Raw genomic sequence first — 19555 nt, 5'->3', positions numbered from 1 at the left:
ATACTTTTCCTGGACGCTATTTTATGTCCATGAAGTGTCCCACAATCATGACCATGATGTGTCGATGTGGGGGTTTTGTGGAAGGGGGCGAGTGGGGCACCCTGAATGTTTTAGCATCCTTGGTCAAATTCTCTCGGGGTAGATGATGATGCATACATATTTTCTCTCCATTATAAATAGATGGTGGTTCATTTGATTTGCAGAAATTTGTGTTGATAATAACTGTCGATAATTATTTTCAGGTGCTCTTGTGGTAACTGCCGGGCAATGGCAACAGGTTTTTGATTCACCGCTCAAATCACTCATGTACATGTGCTGGTAGCTGGCTGGAGATGGTGTTGCAGTTTCGAGCGACGGCTATTTCTTCCGCTTAATCGTGGGGATGGCATCCTCTCTCAATCATGACAGATGACCACAAGATTTAGCCATCTCTGTTGTTTCCTAACGTTGCTCTGGACCATGATCCGAGCACGAAAGCGAACATTTTCTCAACCCGATCGACACTCGGGTGTTTCGGAAAAACCTCGTCCAATTTCTGGCAAACTTAGGGTGGTGCTGCTATTGGTGCGGAATGAAACCATCTCGGTTTGTATTACGACACAAGTACCAAGGACGCATCGACTCGGCATATTTGTGGAAAATCGAAAATTATTCGCCGTTAGACTTCAATCGTACCGCGATGTAACCCATAAACAATACAAAACTGGTGCTCACCTTCATGGTGAGGCATCACGGCTAATCATGAAGAAGAAGAAGAAGAAGAAGAAGAAGAAGAAGAAGAAGAAGAGGAATTCATCTTTTAATTGCAAAATTTCCTACTTTATAAATTGGAAATCGGAAAAATATGAACCATATCTCTTGTAGGATATCAAGGGATAGATTAGCATTGAGGTGGTCTGAGCGTTTTGGAATCCCTGGATGTAATTGATGTAACATCTGAACCAATGGACGGTGATGCACGGAGCATCTGACCACCTGGATCATGATATCGGGAACATATTGAACCAATAGATGGTGATTTACAGATCATCTGAACCGCTTTCTGGTGATGTCGGGAATACAAACAAGTGGTATGGAGCAGGTAGTCATGGAGAAAACAAAAAGAAAAAAAGATGATGATGATGATGATGAGCAGGGTCAATGAGAGTACAAATGATGGTGCATTATTCGTAGAAAGATGTAAGTTAGCAATGAATCGCAATAATGAATATTTGGAGGCAAAACGAGGATCGGAAAGACACAAGGAATTGATTTGACTGTTGGCAAAAATGGTGAACAAAGGAAACGAGGCTTGTGGAGAGTTTAGACTGAGATAGTTGTATAAAATGTGTTTTTCCGCATTCTCTACAACCATAAGAAATACTTCGGCTGAGAGCGAAGTGGACAAAACCACATGAGAGGCCACCGACTGCCATAATGGGACAATCAGCAGAGTGTACAAAAAGATCACATCGATCTGATTTTCACTTTAATTTTGGGTGAGGCTTGCATTCGGATTGATCATGAAATCGGATCGGACATCGTGTCGGAATTTGAAAATAATTGTGTACCAGGGAGTATCTGTAATTTTAATCATTCCTGCAGAATCAGGTTTTCTTGTAGATAAGTCTTCTGTAATTTTCAAAAAAAAAAATGAATGTCTTGCTAATGTGCGAGTCTTAGCTCGTCTCCATTATAACTGTCCTGTACGTATTGTACGTTCAGTACATATGGAGTCTCATTAATACGTACATTTCATGGACCATTTGCCATCACCAGGATTGTACAATATGAAATCATTATTTTTTTCTGCTTCTTTTGTGGAAAATATATCGGTGAATTCGTAAGATCGATGACTTTGCCTCAAATTGTTAGAGGTTTGGAGAAAGACGTTTATATTTTTTCAACACATAACAACAGGTGTCACCCAAGTGACCCTTTTCCACTGCCATATGAACCATTTTATTCATTTCGTCCATGATGCTCTGTAATGGCATCATGTTGTTCATTTCGTTTGCTTTCTCGGTTGGTGCTGATATTGTGCACATCATCGCATGTGTTACAATGTCCAAGGGCATGGATTGATGTGCTTGCACTGCAGCAGAGGCATCTGAATCATGCTGTACTCCGTCATCCCACACACTGTTCCACTTTGTCTGCACACGAGCAACTTCAGTGGGTCAGTCGATCTTCAGCAGATTGTGAATGGGAAATTGGCAAATCTGCTTAAGAGACAAGAGCCTCGACTGGACCTCACAAGTTCACCGGTTTTGATGATGGATTTCTTGTGATTATTAGATTCTCAAAATCGTGTTGGAGTACAAACAAACTTCAACAGCAACATTCGATGTTAGGTCAGGTCATGCATGGGAGCATGTGCCGGAGTAGCGCGTCGCTGCGTCCACTTTCCGCCGATACTCCGGGGCCTCCGTCTGGCCATCCCCCAGGCAGATGCCTGGCCCATCCCCATCTCCTTGAGATGCTGATCAACCTGCTGCAACCATGAGGCACGTGGTCGGCCCGTTGGCCTCCTCCACTCACGAGGCACCCTCGCTGAAAGAATCTGGTGAGCAAGATCAGTGTCAGGAAAACGAGCCACATGTCCATAAAGTCCCAGCTAACGCTCACGGACTATGCAGGTAACAAATCTCATTTGAGTCTCTCTCAGCAACCGCTCGATGGACACAAAGTCCGACCAGCGATAGCCAAGGATTAATCATAGACCTGGTACCAAACGAATTAAGTCTCCATCTCAGATTCCTGGTCAGAGTCCAAGTCTCACATCCATGGAGCAAGACTGAAAGCACCAAGGACCTGAAGATTCGGATTTTTGTCATCCTGCCCAGGTACCGACAGCACTACACCTCATGATCCAATGAATCCATGACTCCCCAGACCCGACCCAGACACCTGTTGACCTCTGGCTCACAGCCAGCAGAGACAGGAATATCACTGCCAAGGTAAGTGAATCTCTGCGACCTCAACATCCTCACCACAAATAGGTACGGACAAGATAGCAGCATCCAAAATGTCATTGAAAGCCTGGATCTTAGTTTTGACCCAGGAAACCCGTAATCCCAGTGGCTCCGACTCCTTGTTCAGTACCTTGATGGCCCCCAAAAGGATATCCAGAGTCTCTGCAAAATGACCACCATCTGTGGAATCAAGGTCAGAGATCTTGACATTCCCAAACGATGCACCGCAGTTTCATCTCTCTGACATCCTCCCTAGAATCCAGTCCATGCAAGCACTGAAAAGTGTGGTGGCCAGAACACCCCCCCCCACTCCCCCTGACAAACTCCAGAAATGACTGGGAATAAGTTGGAGATGGTATCACCACATCTCACAGCACTCTTAGTACCAGGGTATAGTTCAGGCATTAGATTGATCAGTTTTGGTGGCACCCCTGTAAGCAGGATCAGAATCACTTGACCACAAGTGATGCTCTACCCCCTCACAGATTCCTCGCACATCGGGCTCCTTGTCCACCCTCAGAACACGTTCAGTTTTACACCTTGACTCCCTGAACAGCTCAGCTCTGCTATTAAGTCTGGCATTGTGACTGGTCAATGGTGTCCAGTGTCCCTTGCGAGAGAGAATTCTTCTTCGCCCTGCAGTGAGTTCCAAGACATCCACCAGCAACATCAAGGACGGTGGTCTTGAAGGCACTCCACAACTCTTCAGGATTCCTCAAAGCACCCAGACCCCCCAAATCCCCACTCAGCCTGTTCGCAAACTCCTCAGATACCCTCTCATCCTTGAGCTAGCCAACATCCAGCCTAAGCTGGGATGGTACCATTCTTCCAGATTTAAGCTGCAACTTCAGAGTTGCTTCAACAAGCCTGTGGTTGGTATCGAGGAACTGAGCACTCCGGTAGACCCTGTAGTTCTGGATAATCCTCCAGCGACCATGAACGAGCACATAATCAATCTCCTTTGTCACACCAGCAGCGGTGGAATACCAAATCCAGCGATGAGCATGATGTGGGTGTTTACCATGAACCGGTAACCCTAAGTCCATGTCTTTTTGCAAAGTCAAGGAACTTGATGCTATTCTGGTTCACAGTTCCAAACCCATGAGAACCAATACATGTGTCATAACCATCCCTCACAGTTCCAGTCGATGCATTGAAATCCCCCAAGACTAGAACAGTATCTCGTCTGGGGCACTGATCAACCACAGACTCAAGCGCGGCATAGTATGCGTCCTTCACGGTGAGGACAAGTGCTTCAGTTGGGGCATATACAGAGACCAGGGAAACGACACACAAGTCGTGACGAATTCTTAGTCATACTATGCTCCTTTACCCGTGTTTCCTCATATATCATTGGAATCAGCTTATTAGACACAGCTACAGCAACTGCTTGGGCATGGTAACCATCAGAGCAACCAGACCAATAGAAGGTGAAACCACCCACCATGATCTCGCCACTATCCGTCTCCGAACATCCAGTGTCCTGCAGCACTGATGTTCAAACATTTGAGCTCAGATGATAACAGAGACAGGTGATCATCCTCTGTTCGGGATAGGACATTCCAGGCACCCACCCGAAGGAACCGCCTCAGGTTAATCCAAGGAGAATTCGGTCTGATGTACCACACCTCAGCACCACTCCGCCACACACCACTGCAATCTGACCCAGGGAATTTACGCTGTGGTTTTCCTATCATCAAGGAATGTTGGTCCTGAAGGCTTTGCCCCAATCCAGTCATCCCCGTTGAGCTGCCTTGTGAAGGGCAGCAGCACAGGGGCTACTCCCATGGGAGTGGGTTTTCAGTTTTCTTTGCATTTGTGGATTTTGCGCAATGAAGTGTGTTGCGGTGGCCGGAGTGCAAATCCTGCCACCAACCTCCAAAACAAAGTAACCCAACTGCAGGAGGACGTCCGCAGACCCAGTTGGGCACTAGAAATGGATGGTCGTTGGCTCACAAAGAGCTCCTCCGCCCTTTGACAGCTTTTGTTTTTAATCCTGGATGTGCATGTCCATCCACCCTCTTCACCAGAAAATCTGGTTGGGGAGATGGTTTAGTCACCGACAACATGAAACAGGTTTGTGCAGGATTACATGGTACCTGTAGCAAGTCACAGACCTAATCTGGCTTGACCTGGCAAGAGGTGTACCAAAGACAGTCTGTAATCGACTATGTTGCCATTCGGCACGTTTGCAAACCCTCCAGAACATTGCCAGGATAGCAAAGCGCTTGTGTTTTTAGGATCTATCTATTTCGACCTTGGACCAATGGTCTAATCCAAATGCTTTCTTTCGAGCTCATTATCTTCACCACCGAAGGTGGATGGAGCTTATATTTTCAGCTCTGTCTGTCTATTTATGACCAACAAAAAAAAATAAAAAGTTGTGGATGGATTCAGACGGAATTGGATGGAGAGCTTTGGTATGTGACGAGGACAAAATCGTGAGATATTGGTGAAGATCCGAATCTGGATCTGAAGTTTTTCAATGTTCTTTTATTTATTTATTTATTTTCATCATTGAGAGATGGGGCCAAATATGACGTAGTTGTGAAAAAGTTGTGGACCGATTCACAAAACGTAAACTAATCAGCCTGGCGGAGGTAAGCGCCTTCCCGAGTGCCCTTCTAGTTTCACCTGAAATTCAGTGATCTTGGATTGCCGTTACTTCCCAGCAGCATAAACGGCATACGACTGGTAAGGGGGTGTCTGCCATGTTCATCAGAGAGCATGTCACTGTGGTGCTCCGTTGGGATGACCCCTTTACACCATTTGCACAGTCTTGAACAATGGTTCCTTTTCCAAGACTATGAATGTTCATGCCAAGCTGTACTTGACTTAATTTTTTTTCAAATCAGTGTTTTCATTTTTCAACTTCCTATACTTCCAAACCAGTCCCCAGGATAAAGCAATCTTTCTTTGGCAGAGCCTCCTTCACCGCCAGATAATTCGGCAGATATATTTTGTGATCAATGGAACAAAATCCCTCAAAGAACAAATCGAGGCCTATTCACACCACCTGACCGCTCGTGTTCTCCACGCGAACGATGAACTTGCATGCTGTTAAAGCAGCTGTTATATACATTGTTCCATTAGCACTTGATCCCCATTTATGTACGTCCATCATAACATCGATTTGATGAAGCCCCTCGGCCAGTATTTGAAGGTGTTACCATCAATTGTTTTTCATTTTTGTGGTATTACCAACTTTTTGAACTAAATACCATTCTGTTCGTTGAAAAATCCACAAATGTCTTGAGAAAATTCTCCATTGTTTTGCTCCATTTTGCGTAATCCCACAGAAAAGCACGAGAGCACCACAGGCTGCTGGGAAAATCCACACTGATTTTGAAAAAGGTTTCATCATGGCAGAGGTGATGAAGTTTGCGGACTTCAAGGAAGAAGGGTCTGAGGCAGCGGTTAAGGTGATGGAGGTGTTTGGTTATTACCGCATTTCACCGTTTTCTCCGCCCTCTTCTCCACTTTCTTACTAGAGGAGTGGAGAGAGATGAGGAGAGGGGCCTGGTCGCCCTCGTCATCTCCCTCTCCTGAGTTAACCAGGGGAGGGGGGGAAGTGTGGGGAAGGTGGTGGGAGGGTGAAATGTGGTTTTCACCGCATTTCACCTTCACCCCTCACTCCTCACCATCCTTCACCCTGTCCCTGTCGCTTCCATCTCTATTTTGATCTTCCCACCGGTAACGGTAGTTTTCAACGTGACCTCTGCATCCTGCAGCCCTCTCCAACCGCTGCAAACACTCCCATTAATTTATGCTTTTTCCCACAGAGCTCTGGAAAATATCGGCAGCAGGGACGGAATTACGTGGTTGAAGATGGAGACATAATTTTCTTCAAATTCAACACGCCAAACCAGCCCAAGAAGAAATGACGATATGGTCCAATCAACACCCCTCTCTCCTCACCTGGCTCTGCTTGTGCTGCGATATATATTTTTCCCACCCTGGACATAGTGCATCCTTCCTCCCCAACTCCTAACCTTTCATGAATGCTTTTACCAATCAAATATAGTTGTGGGTACGGGTATGGAAACGAGTGGTTCATTAATAAAATGTGTAAGCTGAATAAAGCGTGTCTGGGTAAAACCTGTCGGCCTCTTGCTGTTGTTTGGAGCCAATGACGTAAACCTCCACACTGGGTAGTAACCTGGTTATGGGTTCACAGTGTGAACCCGTAACCTGGTTATGGGTTCACAGTGTGACCTTTCCCTCCATGCCTACACAAACTCGTTATCCTCGACATTGTGTTTTTATCCTTCCCCTTTGTATCGACCTCTGCTGCCTGCTTTCTCTCGGTGCGAAGAGTGCTCTTGGGATGAACCCAAAGGCTGGTCTTTGTACGACTGTCCCTCACACATCCTTCAACCTGGTCTACCTGTTCAGAAACCGGCCAACCCAGTCGTACTTGATTGTCCAACCTTGAAGTTGCTGACCTGAACCTTGGTCATTTTAACACGAGAGGTTCCATTCCTGGAGTTTTCTTGAATAATGGGCTGAATGTTCTCGAGATACGGGGGGGGGGAAAACATATTGGTTATTATGGAAATAGATTTGTTGATACAAGTGATGACTAAAATTACCCAAAAGCCATTACAATTAGCAGCCAGTGAGACTATTTACATATTGTGTTTGCAAAAATAGTGGATTCTTTGTCATAATGTCCTGTGTTTCAGATATGCATCTTCCCTCCCCTTCTTCATCCGCTCCAAGTCTCCCTCCCTTTGCTCCACTACCCAAACACCCCGACCTCTCCGCTCAACACTTGCTGTGCTTTCCCTTTCATTGGGACTATACTTAATATGTATCTGTTGGGATTCAAAATTGAGAACCATTCTCTCTTTTATGTGCTTAATGTGTAGATTGCCCTTTTTAGATTGCATCATCCCTGAAAATAGTTGGTTACTGGTGGATACAAGTTTATCAGCAGGAAGGTAAAGGTGAGTTTTGCTGGTTAAAAAGACGATGCTCAAGCTGTCAAAAGTGATTTTCCGTTCAATGGCGTCGGGCTAACATTCTATCTGTAAATGATGTTCGTGAGCTGGGTGGAGTGTGGACTATACAAATCCAAGAAGTTGACAGAATAGGAGGAGAGGAAATAAATATGGTCGGGATGTTCAGGTAGGACCAGGGGCCTGAAGGTCAAGAAGATGAGAGGACAATATTAAGGCAGGCGTCTTTCAGTCGGAGGGTAGTTGATGCACGAAATGGTCTCCTTGGAAAGGTGGTGGCAGTCGAGGGGTAAATAGGTTTGAATTAGACAGGTACCTATAGGGAGGGGTGTCGGGATATTGGCAGGACTTGAAGGTAGCCTGTGTGTGGATGGGTGACTGTTTCTGTGGTTGGTGCAGTGCAGGCATGATGGGCCAAATGGCCTCGTCCTGTACCAAGGTTCCTTGTGTATGTTTGCGGAAGGAAAAGGAAGACTTATGTTCGTGGATGAAACGTTGCCTGAGACGAGCTCTGCTCTCCTCGTCCTGTTTGTTACCAAATCGGCAGGATAGATTCGAGGAAAATAAATTGGGGGTGAATGCACCTTTATTCTGAAATCTACACAATACAGTGAAACGTACCTGTTCCATTCGTGTTCCTGTCTATAATTTCCATCGACGTACGTACATTTGTGAACGGGCACACATCTGGCCCAGTGTGATTCGAAAATTGTAGCATAGAGACCGCACGTTGTCCCGAGGGCCTCGTTTCCCCAACTCCCTCCCTAATTTCATCATCTATTCCCATAAACTTTTTTCCCCCACCTGAGAACCCACCCGGGTCTTTTTGCACACATAGTCGAGGCTCGTTGAAGAGTTGGCACACTGAATGGATCAGAACGTAACGACAAAAACAAGACGCAAACCACGCATGCATGGAGAAGGAAACTCCAAGGATGAAAAACTAGAAAATTAGGGTGGGGTTAATGAGACTAAAAAGATCATGGTTTTTTGATTTGGAATGATCTGAAATGGTGGTGAACAGCTGTCTTGAAGACCGAGCTGGAGGGAAGAATGAGATTGAAGAGGATGTGGAAGTTGATTCCACAGTTGGGGAAAAAAAGAAGAGCAAATGAGTGGTTGTGAGCAGTGATCCTGGATTTAGGTCGTTTTACCAGAAGAGAGTTGATGATTGACCTTGTGAGCCCTGCAGAAACAGGGGGGTGATGAGGACAAGCACAGAAAGAGCAGAGGATGCAAGACCAGAAAGGAGGTGGTAGAAGACAGAGACCACCGACCTGTCTGTGATAGCGAAGCAATAAGCCCCTCGACTCAGCTTCATTATGGGAACTGACGATCATCGTGGAGGCCTTCATTTCCACGGAATCGAGCTGAGAAAGATGAGACGGGTATGTCGGGCCATAGAGGACAACTTTACTCCATCAAGCCGCAGATGAAAGCCTTGTAGGTGGATAGGAAATCAGTTGTTCCAAGGAAGGACTTTGATGGAGGATGCCCAGTTGGTGGATGGCTTTGGAGGCCAGCTTTGAAATGTGGTTTGCCCATGAAAAATCATGGCAATAGTGAGACCCAGAGGTTTGAATGACTTGACCTTCTCAAAAGGATTGTTAAGAAAGTAGATCGGGGGTTTGCCAGACTGTCCTTTCAGAGAGAGAGAGTGGCTGTGAGATTTATCTGGATTGAAATACATCTTCCAAGTGTTTGACCAACTTGTGATTTTTATCAAGGTCTGAAGAGAAGGCAGAGGCAGCAGCCTATCGATCTGAAGGAAGAGGAATGTCATGGCAGAGGGTGGAGTTGTCAGCAAATGAATAAAGAGGATTTTTGGAGAACCAGAGACATCGTTGATGAAGATTAGGAATAGTATTAGGCCCAGAACACTGCCTTGTGGCACTCCGGCCTTATCAGGGGGAGGAGATGGAATGATTCCATTGATATCCACACATTGGCTCCAAGAGTAGAGGATGTCGGTAACTCAAGAGTGGACTTGGCCTTGAATGCCATGGGCATAGAGTGAGAAAGGTGGGATGCCAGACTGCATCAAAAGCTTGCAATATGTCTGGTGAAACAGCCTTGATCTCGTGTCTGACATCGAGGGACTCAATCCATTTTGGGAGAGTTGGAGAAGCATGTCCAAAATGGAATGACTTGGTCTGAATCTGAATTGATTTGAGATGAGGTATTTGGAGAAAAAGGAGTTTATATTAATTGTGATGATGAATTACATGCCTTTGCTGATGATTGGAAGCAAGCTGATAGGTCTGTGGTTAAAGAGATTGTATTTTGGATGTTACTGTATAAGGCAATGATGTTAGCTGATTTCCAAGCAGATGGAAGATGACACGTTTGAAGGGAGGGAAGGGATGTAGGGTAACATACTCCAGAAAGAGACTTTCAAGGCATCCCCAAGTTTTTGAGGAGGGAGACGAGTTTGAAAGGTTAGTCTTGAGGTTGGACAGATGTCATTTTCTGGCTCTCCTGAGAGTGGAAACACCCTTGTGGGCTGAGTGGGATGATCTGAGGTTGTCTTCATTCGGATTAGCCTTCCAGGAAAAGAAGGTCAGTTGTTTGAAGAAAACTGCCTCGTCGCAGGATTCACTTGACCATGGGCTGGAGGATGGGTGTGATAACTGAAAACAAGATGGGATGAATCTGTGCATAAGGGAGAGCAGGTTTCTCCGGAAGACTTCCCAGGATGAGTTAATATCAGGGGTGGTACATATGGAAAACCAGTCCTGAAGTGCAATGCCTGCTTTGCAGTCCCTGCCAGTTTGCCAGAGTGAACTGCCAGACTCCCTGGCACTGAGACTGTTCTCTGAGAATGGCAAGAGACATGTTGACCTTCACAAGAACATGATCAAATGAATCACTAAGAGCAGAGGAAGAGCAGGAGACATTTGTGCTTGGCAAGGAAATTGGTCATTCAGAAGGGAGGATTTGCCATTGAGAGAAATTGGGTTGGAAAGTTTACAGATCGAGTCAGTTCCATGGAGTCACAGAAGTCCTTTGCTGAAGTGCCATATGGCTGGTGAGAGAGGTACCAACTCCCAGCCAAGTTGCATAGTAACAATTGAAATCTCCACATGATATGAGGAAGCAATTGAAATCTCCACAGTTTGTGTTGTTTGTCTGAGTTTCCTTGACCTTCGTGCCTTTCTACACTACATATTTCTACACTATGTACTTTGTTAGGAATTAATGTGTACCTGTGCTCTTGTTATTTACAGTCATAAGTATGTGTATTGAATCATAAAAGTTGAGTGTGAGTAAAAGTTGAATCATAAAAGTTGAGTAAAGTTGAATTCTGCATGACGTTCAATCGAGCCAATTATGGTTTGGCTTATTTTGGGGGGCAGAGCCCCCAAAGTGAGCTGCATACACTTGTTTGCAGGACTGTGCAAAAGTTTGGGTTATTCCAATGATGTTCTTACTTTAGAGTAAATTCATCAAATTATTGGTGATAAGATTCAAATGTGTTTATTATTGTAAAGTAACAGCTTTGAAGATGTGTGTGAAACAAACTGCTTAAGTAAATAATAACAGTGTCATTTTGTAGTTTCAGTCAATACTTTGTGTCCACCCCTCATCTTCTGGAGTACCAGCACTCTTTTACTCATGCTTCCTGTATACAACTGAAGCACTCTTCCAGGAATAGTGTGCCAAATATCTTTATAGTACATTCCACAGTTCTGTGAGGTTAATTGGGCTCCTCTTATTTTTCTCTGTTTACAGGTAATCCCATATGGCCTCGATGAGACTCGTGTCCTGATTTGTGTCTCGGGTGCCCATTCTAACACTTGGAGCATACCAGCTGTAACCTTGTTCTCCAAAAACAGTTTTACTATCTTGTTGGAAAATGAATCCTCTTATGATTAAACAATGTCCACTTGTAACTGTATAGTGCTGCAGTATCTGCTTGTACTTCTCTTTTGTTAGCATCACTGATTTTAACAAGTTTTCCGAAACCAAATGCTGAGATCTGACCTTAGTCACGGAGTTCGCCCATGTTTAACAGTCGGCTGTAAACATTGCGTGTTGTAACGTTCTCCAGGTCTTTAGTGTACAAAATGGCGTCTTCGATCCAAAAAGTTCAAACTTCGATTCAACACACCAGAGAACCCAATTCCATTGTTCAGTCACCCAATCTTGGTGTTGCCTTGCAAATTTAAGTCTTTTCATCTTGCTTGCTCTGTGGTCTCAGCAGTGCTTTCTTTCCTGCATCTTTGTTATGGAGACCTGCAACAAGCAGCCTTCTGCACAAAGTGCTGGACAAGATGTTAATGTTCAAGCCTGCTGTCTTTTCATTTGTCAGCTGTTGCCTTGATTTACTTCTCGCACGTAAGCTAGGCGACTTCAAGTCCTTGTCCTGCTTTTGTGGAAGTGGGGTGTGGGGGGGGGGGTGCGTTCAATTGCGTCTTCCTGGCCTTTTCTTCTCTTATACTATGCCAATTTATTTCAGGCATTGCAAAGCGTATCTCGCACCCTTGTACATATTCATCTTCTCTTATATTTTCTTCATAGTGTGCCGTTCTTGCAGAGTTTGGATCTTCAAACACTCTTCCAATGAAAGTTGCTTCATTGGTGCCATTCTGAACCCACTCACAGATTTTCAAGCAAGGGGACAAGCTAACGAAAATTATTTCACATCTATACTTGCGTGTGTGTGTGTGTGTGTGTGTGTGTGTGTGTGTGTGTGTGTGTGTGTGTGTGTGTGTGTGTGTGTGTGTGTGTGTGTGTGTGTGTGAACCGGGCTGAGTGGCGTGCGCCTGTAATCCGGCTACTCGGAGGCTTGGGTTGGAGGATCGCTTGATGACGGGAGCTCTGCACTGGGCCACACTATGAGAGGGTGTAGGGCAGCCCGAAATCATGGCGAAACCCAATCCATATCCCTGTGTCGTAAGAGGTGACCAGGGTTGCGTCAGGAAGGGCATCCGGCATAAAACCTGTGCCAAATCAGTATGTGGATCATAACGGATGATCTGCTGTGGCGACCCCTAACGGGAGCAGCTGAAAGACGAACGTGTGTGTGTGTGTGTGTGTGCGCGTGCGTGCGTGCGTGCTTAATGGTTCGGGATCCCAGGATCCTGAGTTCAAATCCCCCTTTTCTGTTGAATTAATACCAGGTGCGGTTGACTCTGCCTGTCATCCTTCCGAGGTCGGCAAAATGAATGCCAGCATGCTGGTATCCTGTGTTGGAGTGGAAACCCGTCCAGGATTGTGCAAACATGCAAACAAAGAAATCTCCACGGAAGTGCAAGAGTAAAAATTGGGTGTTTGGGTTCATTAAAACACTCCTTTTGAAGATGATTATAATTAACAGCCTTATTTAATTATATCCTTCATCAAGCGATCCTCGGCCACCTCGCTCTCTGGGCTCTCAAGGCGTTTCCTGGGTAACCTCGATTGTATGAAGCCGCCATTTTTTGGCCGGCGTGCCTTGACTTGGAACAGGCCGCAATGAATATTTTAACGATAAAGTTTATTTTTTTTTCCACTTTCCTCAGTCATATTATCGAGAAAATGCCTGTTCATCATAGCTACGAATTGCTGTATGCATCGCTTTTGTAAGTACAATCGTTTTCAAATTAGGAGCTTGGAGCAATTTCATGCATTATATGATATGATTTTCCATGATCTACTGTCACGGACAAATTAAAGTTTATCATTGAAATATTATTTCGCTTTTTAAGATCGGATATCGTCCGGACTAAATAAGTGTCGAAATATGTTGTGGAATCTGATAATTTATGTCTTAGAACGAAGCTGACGTACCTATTTACTTTAAGCAAGCAAGGCTCCGTTCCCTCCTTCTCCATAGATACACAAGAAAATGTGAAATTTCCAAACCATTAAAATTATCTTTTTCTTCTGTTTGGAGAATTATATTGAGTGAACAAAAAATTTAGGAACGTGCCAAAATTATCGAGCTTCATTGAACTGCACGATTTACTGCTAGACCTCGTGCCCTGTCTCCCAGAGGGACTGCCTCTCCATGGCGTCTGCCAGATCTGTGTCTATACTTTTGGAGGTTTCGTGAGATGCAAGTTATAACGTTTGCGCGGACCCTGAACCGATGTACCACAGGATGCGTGCACAGATGAGCAGGCAAGATGGTGGATTATCTGCAATGTTTATATCAAGGGCAGCAAGGCTATGATCCCTCCTTCTCCATCGATACACAAGAAAATGTGACATTTCCAAAACATTAAACTTACATTTTCTACTGTTTGGAGAATTATATTGAGTGAACAAAAAATTTAGGAACGTGCCAAAACTAACCAGCTTCATTGAGCTACATGATTTCATGCATTCACTGCTGGACCTCAGGCCCTGTCCCGAAGAGAGACTACCTATCCATCGCGTCTGTTAGATCTGTGTCAATATTTTCGGAAGTTTCGCGAGGTGCTCTACAGGGCATCAAAGCAATTCTGATTAAAAAAAACGGACGTTTTAAAAAAAAAACCTTATAACGTTTACGATGTGTCCAGGGTTGTTCTGCATTAAGCTGCAACTATTTTCTGGATAAAGTCATTATTTGAACGAATTCATTTTACTTCATTAACTGCTGTGTGCACGGTGAAGACCGGCTTTAAAGTTAAAGGGATCCTACATGATATGCAGCGACAGCCTGGCCAACCATTCCTTATCAACCATTTAATTGGAGTTCTTGCATGAGTGCTTAAGCCACTTGCCGACCGCCTTTCAGTCAATCGCGGTACCACGTTACGTACTTCTGAGCGAATCGTTCACTCACTGCAGATGTTTTTGCCTGCCACATCATTTCAGAACGAGTGGTTTGTGCTCGGTCACCCTGAGCGAGTGGTTCGTGCTCGGTCACCCTGAGCGAGTGGTTCGTGCTCGGTCACCCTGAGCGAGTGGTTCGTGCTCCGCCGTCACCCTGAGTGAGTTGTGAAATAACACCCGATTTTCCGTGCCATTTGCCGTATTAACGTGTTTTCTAAATTCCCGAGCCAAATATTTCTTTCCACCCATCAGATGCAGCTCTGTATAAAGATTGATGTTGGTGAGCATATCCCTGAAACGTCAAAGTAAATGCAATGTTGTTTTTCGGTGAAAGCTACTCATGGTTTTTTGGTTGTTGCCGATATCAGCCGTGTGTGTGTGTGTGTGTGTGTGTGTGTGTGTGTGTGTGTGTGTGTGTGTGTGTGTGTGTGTGTGTGTGTGTGTGTTTTAATGTTGACCATAAGGCATATATATGTCTCTGTCTCTGTCTCTGGACCTATCCGGACGGTGGTTATGTCTGGACCGGGTTTCTCTCCGGACGTGTCCAAGTGGTGTTTGTCTCCAGCCAGCTTGACTCCAGAGGCGTCTGGGCAGTATTTGTCTCTGGACGCTTCCGGGCTGTAATTAACGCTAATTAACGCTCCACCACACGTCTGCCTTCCCTTCCCCCACCCCTCCTCACCCCCCTCCCTCGTCGCCCCCTCCCTCCTCTCTCCCCCTTCCCGCTCCCCCCCCCCTTTCCTTTAGTATTCTCGTCAGCGAAGCGATGGGTGGTATTTGCTGGTATTTAGTAATTGGCAAGGTTTGCTCTGGTTTCTTGAATTAATGTAGTGTCTACAGAAAGTCGACACCCCCTTTCAAAATTTTCACCTTTTGTTGCCTTAGCATCTGGAAGAAAATTGCATTTAATCAGACTTTTTCCACCTTTCTTTGCCCATCCTAATTCACAACTTCCAAGTGAAAAATAAATTCTATAAATTTGAGAAAATTAATGAAAAATACAAAATGAGAATATCTTGGTTGTTTAAGTGCCCACCCCCCTTAAAATAGCAATTGTAAATAAGCTCAGGTGCAACTAATCACCTTCAAAATCACAAAGCAAGTTAATTGGCCTCCACCTGTGTTAAATTATAGTGATTGTGATTATTTCAGAAATCAGCTGCCCCTGTAGGTTTCCTCTGCTGGGTAGTGCATTTCACAGCAAAGACTCAACCATGAGACCTAAGGACCTCTGGGATAAAGTTTTGGAAAGGCACAGATCAAGGGAAAGCTATAAAAAATATTTCAAAGGCCTTCGATATCCAGTGAAGCACAGTCAAGACGATCATGAAGAAGTGAAAGGTGTATGGCACCATCAAGACCCTGCTAAGATCAGGCTGTCCCTCCAAACTGGATGACCAAGCAAGGAGGACACTGATCAAAGAGGCCACCAAGAGGCCAATGGCAACTTTGAAAGAGCTGCAGGCCTCTATGGCAAAGACTGGTCACTGTGTGCAGATGACAACAATATCCCAAGCACTCCACAAGTCTGGACTATACTTTCAGGTGGCAAGATGGAAGCCATTACTCAAAAAGTCCATCTTGAGTCCAGTTTGAGGTATGCAAAAAAAAACACTCCGGAGATTCTGAAGCCATGTGGCAAAACGTTTTGTAGTTTGATGAAACCAAGATAGAACTTTTTGGCCGAATTGCAAAACGTTATGTTTGATGCAAACTCAACATACCACATCATCCAAAGAACACCATCCTTACTGTAAAACATGGTCATGTTATGGGGATGTTTCTCATCAGCATGGATTGGGGCACTTGTCAGGATAGAAGGGAAAATGGATGGAACAAAATACGGAAAAATCCTACAGAAAAACCTGCTGCCCTCTGCAGGAAAGCGGAAATTGTGACGGAAGTTCACCTTTCAGCATGATAGCGACCCAAAGCACACAGCCAAAGCTACACTGGAGTGGCTAAGGAACAAAAAGATCAATGTCCTCGAGGGGCCTAGTCAGAGTCCCGACCTAAATCTAATCGAAAAACTGTGGCATGACTTGAAGATTGCTGTCCATCAATGCTCCCCATGCAACTTGACTGAGCTTGAACAGTTTTATACAGATGAATGGGTAAATATTGCCCAATCAAAGTGTGCAAAGTTGGTAGAGACCGATACCGATAGACTCTCAGCTGTGTAATTGCTGTCAAAGGTGCTTCCACCAAGCATTAACTCAGGGTGGGGGGGGGGGGTGGGGTGAACACTTATCTGACCAAGATATACTAGTTTTGTAATTTTAATTAATTTTCTGAAATTTGTTGAATTTGTTTTTCACTTGGATGTTGTGGGTTACGATGTTTAAATAATGGTAGAAAAAGTCTGATTTCATGCAATTTTATTCCAGGCAATAAGGCAAAAAAAAAGATGAAAAATTTGAAAGGGGGTGTACACTTTCTATGGGCACTGTAACTGGTGTTGATTACTTGAATATTTTTTGTTATTTACTGCAAAAAAAATCCACAAACTTTCCTGCATATTTCATTTTTGGAAAGTGGATGTTACGAGCACATGACAATCAATTATGTACAACAAAAATAAAACTTTTTCAGTTTCCTAATTTATTAGCTCACCTGGAAATAGTTCCGTGGAGCTTATGAGATGGTGCGTCGTCAGTCCGTCCGTCCACAAATACTTTCAACTTCTTCTCTGAAACTACACATACGCTTTTGATGAAACTTTACCACAACTTTCACCACCGTGGAGGTACCGAAGTTCGTTCATGGCATTAAAAAAAAAAAATCGGTGTCTAAGGGGGTCTGCACTAGTTGCCCCCCAAATTAGGTATTTTCTTTCTTCTCAGAAACTACACATGCAATTCTGATGAAACTTAACCACAACCCTCATCACCTGCGATGAATCAAAGTTTGTTCACGGGACTAAAAAAAAATAATCGTGGTCTGAGGGCGTCTACGGAGGGAGTTTACAGGGGGATTCCTCCCCACAAAAAAAAAAACATATTTGCTTTCTTCTCAGAAACTACACACACAATTCCGATGAAACTTGACCACAACCTTCATCACCCATGATGTACCAAAGATTGTTCATGGGATTTTAAAACATCCATAGGTATTTACTTACTTCCCCATGACATATTTTGTGGGTCATCCATGCCTACCAGTGGTTCCCTGGTTATCTTATCCAGCCACTACCAGGTCAGTGCCCAGGGGTATTGTCCCTCTGTTTTTGGGGTTTTCAAAAAAATATTTGAACGTAACTGTGCTTCGTGTGGTTTCTTGCATTAAATTTTAATATGAATTATTATTTACCTATATTACACACATCCTACAAATGTTTTAGGGGAAACAGCACCCCCCTAAAAAAAAAGTAAAAAGAACACAACTTTTTCACAGTACAGTCCTACATATACTGTCGGACCCCGCTATTCGCTTGGGATACGTTACTGGAAAATGCCGCGAATAGCAGGGCATTGTTTCAATGGAAAAAGGGGGGATAGGTTCCCAGTGGTTAGTGATTAATGAGGGAAAATAAAAAATCCCATGAAAAACCACCAAGATCCCCGCAAAAAAAACCACGAAAATGTGGAAAAAAAAAACCACCCACGAAAAAGCCGCAAAAATTTGTAAGCAAACAAACAAACCACGAATACGTGACGCACAGGGCCGTGAATGTTGAAGCAGGTCGCATTTTATAAACGGCGAATATGCAGTGTCGGTGAATAGCGAATCCACAAATCGCGAGGTCCGGCAGAATCGAATATATAAATAAGAAAGTTTGTTACTCACGAAATCTAAAGATTTCATAAGTATATTGATGCCTTCCGTTTCTATTTGTTTGTTTGTTTGTTTGTTTGTAGGCACGATAACTCGAGAACGGAAGAAGCTACCAATGTCAAATTACACCACGTGATTTAGGAGGCTGATGGCTAGTGCTGATTAGATTTTGGTCAAAAGTCAAGGTCACAGTGAGGTCAAACATCCAAAAAATGATCTCGAGAACGGAAGAAGCTTCCAATGTCAAATTACACCACGTGATTCAGGAGGGTGGTGGCTAGCGCTGATTAGATTTTGGTCAAAGGTCAAGGTCACAGTGAGGTCAAACATCCAAAACATTCGAATTTTGATGGTTTGATACAGAATCATCATAGAAACTTCTGGTTTGTCGCTACCTTCTCGAGAGACAGCTTTTATTAGACAAGGTCAGAGGTCAAGTTGACGATTTCATAAGTACCAGTCTATGACTGCTTGTTTGTTTGTTTGTTTGTAGGCATGATAACTCGAGAACGGAAGAAGCTACCAATGTAAAATTACACCACGTGATTCAGGAGGGTGATGGCTAGTGCTGATTAGGTTTTGGTCAAAATCGGTCAAAGGTCAAGGTCACAGTGAGGTCAAATATTCGATTTTTGATGGTTTGGTACAGATAACTCGAACGGAAGAAGCTACGAATGTCAGATTACACCACGTGATTCAGGAGGCTGATGGCTAGTGCTGATTAGATTTTGTTCAAAATTGGTCAAAGGTCAAGGTCACAGTGAGGTCAAACATCCAAAAAATGATAACTCGAGAACGGAAGAAGCCACCAATGTCAAATTACACCACATGATTCAGGAGGGTGGTGGCTAGCGCTGATTGGATTTTGGTCACAATCGGTCAAAGGTCAAGGTCACAGTGAGGTCAAAAATCCAAAACGTTCGATTTTTGATGGTTTGGTACAGAATCATCGTAGAAACTTCTGGATTGCGTCGCTACCTTCTCGAGAGACAGATTTTATTCGACAAGGTCAGAGGTCAAGTTGACGATTTCGTAAGTACCAGTCTATGACTGCTTGTTTGTTTGTTTGTAGGCACGATAACTCGAGAACGGAAGAAGCTACCAATGTCAAATTACACCACG

General features: G+C 44.2%; 1 protein-coding gene and 1 pseudogene across 4 annotated transcripts in view; both read left to right on the top strand.

Annotated features, from left to right (window-relative positions):
• Positions 1-7052, top strand: part of OLA1 (Obg like ATPase 1) — a 104375-nt gene extending 97323 nt beyond the window's left edge. For 3 of the 4 annotated variants that reach the window (XM_085874129.1, XM_085874130.1, XM_085874131.1), the window contains exons 10-11: positions 6254-6376; positions 6737-7052. In XM_085874129.1, the coding sequence (XP_085730255.1) occupies positions 6254-6376; positions 6737-6838 (225 nt within the window). In that variant the 3' untranslated portion in view covers positions 6839-7052. The remainder of the gene's footprint in view (positions 1-6253; positions 6377-6736) is intronic. The other variant, XM_085874133.1, reaches the window with a different exon arrangement.
• A 5608-nt stretch (positions 7053-12660) lies between these two features.
• Positions 12661-12801, top strand: LOC147030254 (signal recognition particle RNA; annotated as a pseudogene).
• Positions 12802-19555: the final 6754 nt, after the last annotated feature.

The sequence above is a fragment of the Eptatretus burgeri genome, chromosome 3 (assembly GCF_056783735.1).
Source record: "Eptatretus burgeri isolate ZD-2024b chromosome 3, Ebu_testis_v1, whole genome shotgun sequence".
Lineage (NCBI taxonomy): Eukaryota > Metazoa > Chordata > Myxini > Myxiniformes > Myxinidae > Eptatretus > Eptatretus burgeri.
This window is presented reverse-complemented; position numbering and strand designations above follow the sequence as displayed.